General features: G+C 45.7%; 1 protein-coding gene across 2 annotated transcripts in view; it reads left to right on the top strand.

Annotated features, from left to right (window-relative positions):
* The first annotated feature begins 5,432 nt into the window (after nucleotides 1–5,432).
* Nucleotides 5,433–10,573, top strand: part of MBOAT1 (membrane bound glycerophospholipid O-acyltransferase 1) — a 112,720-nt gene continuing 107,579 nt past the window's right edge. Inside the window, exon 1 of one of the 2 annotated variants that reach the window (XM_027128488.1) lies at nucleotides 5,433–5,751. In XM_027128488.1, the coding sequence (XP_026984289.1) occupies nucleotides 5,656–5,751 (96 nt within the window). In that variant the 5' untranslated portion in view covers nucleotides 5,433–5,655. The remainder of the gene's footprint in view (nucleotides 5,752–10,573) is intronic. The other variant, XM_027128486.1, reaches the window with a different exon arrangement.

Raw genomic sequence — 10,573 nt, 5'->3', positions numbered from 1 at the left:
TTTCAAAGTAAATGAAAGTTGCAGAAATGGCACAATAGGTATAGGAAAGGCTTAGGGAATAGGGACAAATACCTAGTTTAGTCCTATAAATAACAGACTACAGTGTACACTCAGCATTTAGGGCTGGCCAGCCTAATGTGCTGACACAGAGAGCCACGCAGGCTCTGAACAACAGGCTGGGTCATGAGGATTTAAGTGAAAAGTCGTGAGTACCACTGGCCGCACTGATTGCCAGGAAACCATCCATCCCTTCATTCTAAAGCATTGTTGTGCTTGACACTATCATTGGGCCTAGGAATCAGGCAGCAGAACAAAGAGTGAAGAGTAAGGTAAAAATATGGGTTGAGGGAGCGTCCAAGTGGCCTCTGATCTGAAAACGAGGTCTAGGATTAAAGGATTAATGCTGGGCAGCTCCCTGAAGGCTAAGATGGCAGCGGTCTCAGCAACGACACCCACAGTGGGGCTGGGGCATGGGATGGAGAATGTCAGGACACCCAAAGCGTATCAGGACACCAAGCATGTCAGGACACCCAAAGGAAGTAAGAAAAAAAAACAAACAAACCTCTGAATGTCCGAGATAGATAGCATAGAGCTTACTTAAAAACGAGGTACGGTCGGCCGTCCATACATATAGTTTGCATACAGTACTACGTTTTCCATCAGCAGTAGGTTGAATCCGCGGATATGGAGCTCGCAGACAGGAGAGTCTACCGTAAGACTCGTGCTTCCATGGATTTTGATGTCTGCCGCACGTCCTGGAACCAACCGTCCCCGGATACTGAGGGACAACTGTACTTGACTTCTACAAGCACTCCTTAGGCATTCAGCCAAAGCCTAGCAATTTTAGAGTTCCCTAACTCACAGGAGAACCAGAATAGCAGTCAAGGCAGCAACAACCGAAATATGAGAGGAGATTGGAAAACTAGAAAGTAGACACAGTAATTGAAAAAGCTGACCTCTTTGGGCGTAGTTTAGTGTACGGACAAATTGTTGACAAGTCAATGGACTCCAAGACATCACTCTATTGCAGGATGGGTTCTTGACTCATCAGCAAAAACTCAGTAATGGTCACGAACTCCATTTAAGTATGCAGGGGCATGTGCGATCCATTTTAGAAACCTCTCCTTCCCCAAAGGCTAAAGTTAAAAATAAAATGTTAGCTTGTAGAGGGTAAGCTCCGCTGAGCAGAGATAATTAATATTTTTTGAACAATTACTTGATGATGGGTTATTTCGTATATAATCTTTCCTTCAGTCCTTACACCAGCCACAAGAGACTGTAATTCTTTTTTTTTTTTTTTTTTGCGGTACGCGGGCCTGTCACTGTTGTGGCCTCTACCGTTGCGGAGCACAGGCTCTGGACGCGCAGGCTCAGTGGCATGGCTCACGGGCCCAGCCGCTCCGAGGCATGTGGGATCCTCGCGGACCGGGGCACGAACCCACATCCCCTGCATCGGCAGGCGGACTCTCAACCACTGCGCCACCAGGGAAGCCCGAGACCATAATTCTTATTTCCACATTATAGAGGAGGAAGCGGAGACTTGCAGAAGATAATTGATTTGCTCAAAGTCACAAAACTAGTAGAAAGCAGTACTGGTTTTCGGGTCCAGTTTTGCTTTGCTTTAAAGGCTGGGTTCTTTAGATTTTCACTACCTGTTTCTTTTCTACATTTTAGCCTCCAATCCTGCCCACTCAGAAGTTGTGCAAAATCGTATTTATAAATATCATTCTGTGTATTTTTAGTTAATGGTGTTTTGTTAGTGAGATTTATTTCTACATTTGCTTATCCGTGACTAATTTCTGCTTCGTATTTCTCATAACTGGCTTCTTTCAGAGGTTGGCATATTATTTTGGATTCTTTTGTCTTTAGACATATCAGCATCTCCCTGATGTAAGTACAGAGGTTAGCAGGCTGAGAGGATTTGTGTCGATTTATCTGGAATGACTAAATGATAGTATTCTCAGGGGAAAATGCTATGTTATGCAGCAGTAAGAGCTAAATCTAGTAGGTGTTCAGTTATATTAATTTCTTAATTTTTCTGAACATGAACAATTGTAAAAACGATGTTTAACTGTGACCTCAACTCAGAAAATACGTTAGGCAGGTAGGAGGTAACAGATGGTCCAAGCAAACGCAGAATGGTTGAGCTAAGACGTGACGGAGTAGGGCACTGATCGCAAAATCTAAATTCCCTGTGGTTTTGTGTGGACGATGCTTAAAGAAACTGCTTAAAAAGCAAGAGTGATACCCATCGTGGGTCAGTTCAGACCATTCTCCGGATCAGATCTCAAATGTTAGGCGTGGAGTTAAATGTTCTATGCAGGCAACAGTTTCTGCCGTTTTCCTGAAGGTGGACTCCTAGTATAATAAAAAGATCTCTGTGTAATAAAAAGAACAATGGAATAGCCAAGTTTGAATCCTACTTTTGCTGTTTACCAGCTGGATAAGCTAGCTGCGATGTACCAGAAACTTCGTGCTCTCGTGAATAAAAATGGAGAGGGTGATGACATAATAATAAAAGTGATAACACCTGCCCTTTCAACCTCATAGAATTGTTGGGAGGATCAAAAGGGATGATATAACTGAGTGTGCTCTGTGAATACACAATATCATTACACGAATATGTGGTACTATTATCATGGTATTTTATTTTTACGTGGGTTATGTCCTTGTAGATGGTTTTAATTAGTTTTGTTGGTGATTATTTTTGATTGAATCATGACAACTTATCTTCTTGAAGGGTTACACCTTTGTAAACTTTGAGGCTGATTTGAATTCAATTTTGTTGTTTGAGTATCTTTGGCTGGGTCTGGATTGGCATGAGACTGGTGTTGGATTTTTATCAGTCGACAGTATCACGCTGCCTCCCTGAAATATGCTAGATCCCTTTTCAGGTCTTTTTGTCTGGCCTTTAATTTTAGACCAGTCATCAGGATCAGCACTGGATCTTCTGGATGACTTCACATTCTGAGTATAGCTTCAGAAAGGAGATTAGAAACTTGAACCTGATATCATGCCTCATTCTACGGCAGACAGAGAACAGGTGAGACCGAGTGCCTGTAGCATCACCCCAAGCCACCTCATTTTTGGACAGTAAATACAGTGCTTTGTCCACAGGAATGACAGGCCTGTGGGTGTATGAGTGGGCCTCTTGATAAAGAGAGAAATGTTTTGTTTCAGAGGAGGCAACGTGGCATAATGACTGAGGGCCCAGGTTCTGGAATCAGACAGGCATGTTTTATTCAACCTCCCTAAACACGGCCAAGATACTTAAACTCTCCAAACTGCAGGCTTCTCATCTATAAAATAGAGATTATAATAACAACCACGTGGGTTATTGTCACTGGTAAATGAGAGAGCTTTTTAAAAGGTGTATCTAACATGTAATAATTATTATTATGAATTGATCTCTGATGGAAACAGAGATAAAGGGGAAGGAAAAGAGAGTGATGAGTCCATGGTACAGCTCTTATACATCTTAGAATCATATCCCATCCTCCAGAAGCCAGCTGAATTAACCTATAGTGTAACTGGTCCATTCTTTTGATGCTGCATCACCTGATAGTTCTTTGAACATTAATTGTACTACAGTATCAGTAAAACAGAATTATTAAGATTTAAGTTCTGTGATGTTTTGTTTTCAAGATCTAAGCGTACTTCCTCCATTTTTAAGGGGAAATTTTAGACTAGATGATAATCTGTGTTTTGTTGAGCAGAAGAAAATCCGTGGAGGGCTAATCTTCTGTTTTTAAACCTACGCCAATGTGAAGACTAGTTTTTGAAGTCTGAAGAGCATAGCTTTGCGGAAAATTATGAGTGGTCTGAGCATTTGCTTCGTGAACACTACCCAAACTGGCCTACTTTTCTTTTCTGGCAGTTCACATTTAAGTGTTGATTTTTTTTTTTCTTTTAACAACGCTTTCTAGCTCCTTCTGCCCTCAGACACCTCATGTAAGCTGTCATTTTGCTCAAGATAAGAGGAACATTGCTTCAATTCTGGTCACTTTCTAGAACTGTGTGATATTTAATGAGCCTGTCTGGCCTAACTGAGCCTCAAGCATATGCCTGTGTGTGTGTGTGTGAGTGTGTGTATATGTGTGCGTGGTGTGAAAAGCAGATTGTCATCTGGTGGCGGTGGCCTCCTATAAAATCTCCATGGGGACAGGGAGTGGTGGGGACATGAGTTGAGAAACTCTGGCCCGGCCATTTAAAGTTCTGTGCAGCTTTTTGGTGATGAAGCTCGTCCAGAAGGCCAGGGTGAGGCCCAGCCTTGGAGGGGAAGTTGTTGTGACCATCTGACAGGCCTTCAGTTGGATTTGAAGCTGGAAGCCATGTGGATGACAATGTTAGTTCTGCCCCAAAGTTACTGGCCCCCTGTTTGGTCGGATTCTCCACCAACTAATCCGCGGCTCTGTGGCTCCTACCAGCTCCCAGGAAACTGCTGATGCAAAGCTTTGGGCTTGGTTACCTGGTGAAGCCTAGAGATTGACAGCAACTCAGTTTTCTTTGTTTTTTATTTTTTCCTACCCATCTGATTTCCTGCTTTCCTGAAAGCCTTCTTCATCAGCGAGCATACAACAGTTCTTGGAAAGGATCAAGACGTTTATGATTCTCAAAACCTATTAATCAACTAAAGTTTTCCAAGTGCCAGTGATACACTTGGGTGTCTGAGGACAGAGAAGCGAAGGGGCCAGGTACCTCTTTTTAGAACCGGTTCTGGCAAAAGCTGATCCGAATGCACGTAACTGTAGCGCCGTTTCTTACAGGAGTAAAAAGAATTCACAATCCAAAGGGCCGAACATTAATGGTCAGAAGCTAGCAGTCCTGGTGTCTGCGCCTGTGTGACACAGACCATGTCAGATCAGGGTGTAGGAAACTATGTCTTGCCCACAGGCACGTAAGGAGAAAAGGAGGCTAGGTGCTGGGGTGTTGGCTGGGAGCCCCGGGGCGTCCTTGGGCTTCGAGCCCCTGGCAGATTAACCCTTTGCCGCAAGGACTGCGAGGAAGAAGCCTTGCAAGGAAAGTGCAGGAAATCTTAGCCGGCGCGGGGACCGGGAGGGCCGCGGTGCCGACGCTGCGACGGAACCAGAACGGGGTGGGGTCAGGGTGTTCCCTAGCGCAAGGAGCCCGTCAGGGTGACCGGGATGGAGGTCGTTTCTTGTGGCGGGGAGGGAGGATGGGGAGCTCGGGCGAAGTAAGAGCAGAGGATCCTCCCGCCCCCGGGGCCGCGCGCCACCAGGCGCCGAGCTAGGCGGCGGCGTCCTTGTCGTCGCTTTCCCTCTCGGGTTGGCCCGGGCAGGGCGGGCCGGGTGGCGCTCGAGGGCCGGGCTCCGAGTCCGCACTTTTCCTCCCTCCCTTCCTCCCTCCTCCCGGGCAGTCCCGGGCGGCCGGGCCAATGAGCGGCGAGAGGAGGGGAGCGGGAAGCAAACGCTCTCGGCCGCAGCCCTCCTGCCGCGCCCGCGGCCACTGCGCCAACGCCAAGTTTGCGCCCCGAGAGTTTTGCGCTGGGTCGCGTCCTCCGGCTCGCCGCTCGGTCCCCGCGAGCCAGGCGGCCGCGCGGCCCTCGGGACAGCCACCCGCGCGCACTCGGGCGGGAGGACGCCGAGCGGGGTGGCGCGGCCTGGGGCCGGGGCTGCCGCCTCCCGAAGATGCAGGATGGCAGCAGAGCCTCCTCCCAGCCTCTCCTACCGCACCACGGGCTCCACCTGTCTGCACCCGCTCAGCGAGCTCCTGGGCATCCCTCTGGACCAGGTAACGGCGGGCGGGCGGGCGGCCCTCGGCTGGGGCGGGAGCGCGGGAACCCTCCCGGAGCCGGAGCGGGCGTGAAGCCTGCGGGGGTGTTGGTGGGGATGTTATCTACCTCCGTCCCCGCCCCCATAGCAGATTTCACTGCTACAAACTAGACAGGTGGAGTTTTGTTTGTTGGTTTTAAATTGATGTTTTTCTCCTGTAAGTGTGAAAAAAATTGGTATACCTTGCACAGAAGGTTCGAATAAACTTTTTTGTTTTGTTTGAAGTTTTGGGTTTCCTCGTTTCCTGTAACCCAGGGCTAAAACATTCTGATAAATGACTCAAGTGTTTCTTTCATCAGTGTAGTCAGGTCTTTATTATTTTTAAGTTAGATGAAACTACTTAGAAACTGAACCTGAGTGATCTATATGCAAAAGCCTGTAGCTTTTGAATGAGAGACCTGGGTTTTCTGCAGTGAGGCTTGTGAAATCGGGTTGACAGTTATTTTGTACCACCTGTGATCAACATCGTCAAGGGAGGAGGGACACAGGATGCTGTGGTTTTCCGAGGGCCTTAGGTTATTCAGTCAGTCTACCCTCGGGGGTCCAGGCTCCCTAGTAGGACAGGTTAGTGGGAGAAGAGAGGCACTGTTGCAGGTATTTGGACTGTCCAGCAACTGTCTGCTACCATTAAAACTGAAAATGGCAGCAAACAACAGTAATTCCAGGTAAGAAATTTTCCCAAGGGTTGAGGCTATCTTAACCTCTTTTCTTGTCTCCTTAGGTGCTGCAGGCTAGATAGGCCCTGTATTTAGCAGTGAGTCAATAAATATACAGTTGACCCGCGAACAACACGGGTTTGAACTGCATGGGCCCACTTATATGTGTATATTTTTCAATAGAAAATACTACAGTACTGTACCATCCGAGGTTGCTTGAATCCACAGTTTCCGAGGAACCACAGATACAAGGGGCCGACAGTAAATTATAGACAGATTAACCCCTATGTAGTTCAAGGGTCAGCTGTATGTTATTTAAATGGAATTGGGTAAGGCATGCTGGAGGACGGCCCACTAGTGATCTTTTAAAAAATTCTTCTTTCCTTCAAACAAGAGTATACCTGCTGCTCTTTCCACTCACATTCCCTCAGCAACGAGGAAGTGAGACCTAGATGTTTCCCGTACTCAGATGCTGTTTACTGAGCCACCCTTCCACCTGGCTCCCTCTGAGGATCTGATTCAGAACTCCACCTGACCTGACTGTCGGCCATCAGTTGTAAAATCCAGACGGTCAGGAAATTGGGAGAGGTATCAGCTGCTAACGCCTGTTCTTGTAGTGAGAGTGTAGTGACTGCCAAGGACCTGCAAAGGCAGAAATAATAGCAAATTCTTTAGCCCTGAAATGAAATATAACTCAGAGCTGAATTTCCTTCAGGGGAGTTCGTTGGTACTTACCCCTCTACTCTCCATCACAATTTATTTTAATTGCATTTTCCATTTTCAGCAATTCAGCACAGCTACAGAGAAGAGGAATCCAGGGAGGTTTTTTGTATGGAAAGAGTTAGATTGTTAATGAATCCCAGAGATTGACGACTGAGAGGTGCCTAGGATGATGTTATTAAGTGCTTTGTAACTGCATCCACCCTCATCTTCCATCTCCTGGATTTCTGGCAAAGGAATTCTGGTTTTAATTTATAAACAAGAACAAGAGAGCCTGTGGGATGTTTAAGGCTGGAAGGAAGGGATTTCTGGGATGAACTGAAGGAAAAATGTGGGCGATAGGCAAGGAAGGAGCACCTGTGATCTCTTAGATCTTAGGAAACCCCACTGCCCTCCAGCAGGGTCAAATCTAAGCAACTCTCAGTGGAAGAAGCACTGAAAGGGCAATGCCCCAGCTGGCTCATTTCAGGCCGAGGGAGAATCCCAAACCATAAATAATGTGGTTTGAGGCTAAACTGTGGCTTGAGAGTTTGGAAGCTTGATGTGTTTTTCTCCCTCGCACTTTCAGGGGCCTTTTAGTTGTTAGACTGACTTGGGAGTAATTTGTGCTCTGCCAGAAAACTTCCTTTATGACTGCTGGCTGGTATTCTACCCTCCTGGAGCCTCAGAGTCTTCACGTGTAAAATGGGAGACGACAAAAAGACCTACATTTTGGAGCCGAGACATTTTATATAGATATAAAATGCCCTACAGTCCTTGTATCAGACAGGGTCCTGGCAGGAAACAATTCAACTCAATGGATGGCAATGAAGAAACTTTGATGAACTACTTAGAGAGGTGTGGGTGGCATTAAGGGAACCAATAAAGGAGGTTCAGGTACCAAGACCTGGGCAAGGGAAAGGGAAGAAAGTCCTCTTGCCAGGATACAGGGGGGAAGTAGAGAGAGAACCTCAGCCCTTCTGCTCCCCATCTCCTGGCCTTTCCATCTCTTTTTTCTTGCGGTACGCGGGCCTCTCACTGTTGTGGCCTCTCTCGCTGCGGAGCACAGGCTCCGGATGCTCAGGCTCAGCGGCCATGGCTCACGGGCCCAGCTGCTCCGCAGCATGTGGGATCTTCCCGGACTGGGGCACGAACCCGTGTCCCCTGCATCGGCAGGCGGACTCTCAACCACTGCGCCACCAGGGAAGCCCCCTTCCATCTCTTGCAGTGGCCCCCAGTGGGTGGCTGGCCTGGGGCACCTGGGCGATGTGGTCTGCAGGGGCTCCCCCTGGGGCACAAAATTGGGAAGAGAAAAGTGGAGCCAGGTCTGGAGGACAGTCCTAGGGTGAGAGCCCAGTCCTTGATACATGTTTGCTCCTGGCCCATTAAAGAGTGACTTTTTATTGGCCTTCGATTTGCTAACAGTGATAAAACATATACCTCACGTTGTCCAAGTGGTTCTTCATATGCCACTTAAAGATAGTGAATCCTTTATTAATGTCTTAACATTTCACACGTATATTTTTAATTTCTGTATTGATTGCACTTGTGAGAATGTCTTTGGCTTCTGGGTCTCCCTGTGTCAAGTTGTTTATTATTTGCAAAACCTGAAATATTTGTTGAGCATTCTACTATGTGAGTGAAGAACTCTTTTTTAAAATATTTTTACTGGAGTACAGTTGATTTAAATGTTATGTTAGTTTCAGGTGTACAGCAAAGTGAATCAGTTATACATATACATATATCTACTCTTTCTTAGGTTATTTTCCCATATAGGTTATTACAGAGTATTGAGTAGAGTTCCCTGTGCTATACAGTAGGTCCTTATTAGTTATCTATTTTATAAATAGTAGTGTGTATATGTCAGTCCCAATCTCCCAATTTATCCCTCCCCCAACCCTTTCCCCCTGGTAACCATGTTTGTTTTCTATATCTGTGACTCTGTCTTGTAAATAAGTTCATTTGTACCATTTTTTTTAGATTCCACATATAAGCGATATCATATGATATTTGTCTGACTTACTTCACTCAGTATGACAATCTCTAGGTCTATTCATATTGCTGCAGATGGCATTATTTCATTTTTTTTTTATGGCTGAGTAACATTCCATTGTATACATGTACCACCTGTTCTTTATCCATTCATCTGTTGATGGACATTTAGGTGGCTTCCATGTCCTGGCTATTGTAAATAGTGCTGCAGTGAACACTGGGGTTGCATGTATCTTTTCAAGTTATGGTTTTCTCTGGATATATACTCAGGAGTGGGATTGCTGGATCATATATATGGTAGCTCTATTTTTAGTTTTTTAAGGAACCTCCATACTATTCTCCATAGTGGCTGTCTTTAATTATTTTTCATCTGATTCTTCCATTTATCTGTTCTGTTAGCTTATGGGGGGAGCCTGTGTGCAATTGTGACTATACTCAGGAAAAGTCTATGGTTTTAGTTTCCAGGGACTTTTACTAGCCTGGCCTCCTCCTAAAGATGTTAAATGCAAAATCATCTTATTTAATTAGAGACTAGAGCACAGCAGTTCAGATCCAGAGTATAGGAAATGGATGACTTAGGGGCCTTCACAGGTGCCTCACAGATGAGTTTGATGAAAACTGCGTTTCTAGAATGAGTTTCTTTCGAGCAGATGTGGAACTCGGGCAAAGAACTGAGGATGACTATTTTGTTTGATTTTTTTGTTTAAATCATCTGCTCATGCTCTCTCCACTCGGTTTTGGTCGTGGGGTATGGCATGATCTGTCTTTAAACTATCCTAGCCTTCGAAGTTTGCAAAGTTGACTCAGCTACCAGGATAGACGCGGTAATACTGACGTTCCTAATTTGTGTGGTACACGGTCGTATCCTAGGAGCTGTGCAAGAGGAGAAATTCCTGGCTTTAAGGAATTTGCAATTTGGTGGTGGGGAACTCTGAGTGCCAGGAAATGATTTTTGAGATTAAAGCAGTCCAGGTTTAGGCCTATTTATGTAAGCTTGTGTTACAGTTTAAAAGGCAAGATCAGTGAAGACCAGCTCTGAAGGCCTGACCCTCTCGACTTATGGTGATATCAGCAGTGGGTTTTGATGACTCCACCGGGGCCTCTGACCACAGTGTCTGTACCTGCCTGGAGCTTTCAGTCACCTGGTTGGTTCTTTTGCCTATTCTTGGAAAGCCCAACCCTCAATTTTCTATTCTTATCTAAGTCTTGCCCTTGGTTAAAAGCCCAGCTCACATTCCACAGTCATTATTAAATCAATTAAATATTTATTTAACACTAGTAGTACCAGGGACTTGGTCAGGTCTTAAAAAAAAAAAATCAAGGTTCCTATCCTTGAAGAGTTTATACGCCCATGGAGGAGACAAAAGACCTATAGAAGTGCTATGTCCTCACAGACCTATGTAGGTACTAATAGAGGTTTGTAGGTGGTACCTT

Source organism: Aethalodelphis obliquidens, unplaced genomic scaffold (assembly GCF_003676395.1).
Source record: "Aethalodelphis obliquidens isolate GAN/ISIS:26980383/991018 unplaced genomic scaffold, ASM367639v1 scaffold34, whole genome shotgun sequence".
In the NCBI taxonomy this organism is placed as follows: Eukaryota; Metazoa; Chordata; class Mammalia; order Artiodactyla; family Delphinidae; genus Aethalodelphis; species Aethalodelphis obliquidens.
Note: the sequence above shows the minus strand (reverse complement) of the source record. Positions and strands in the feature narration are given on the sequence as shown.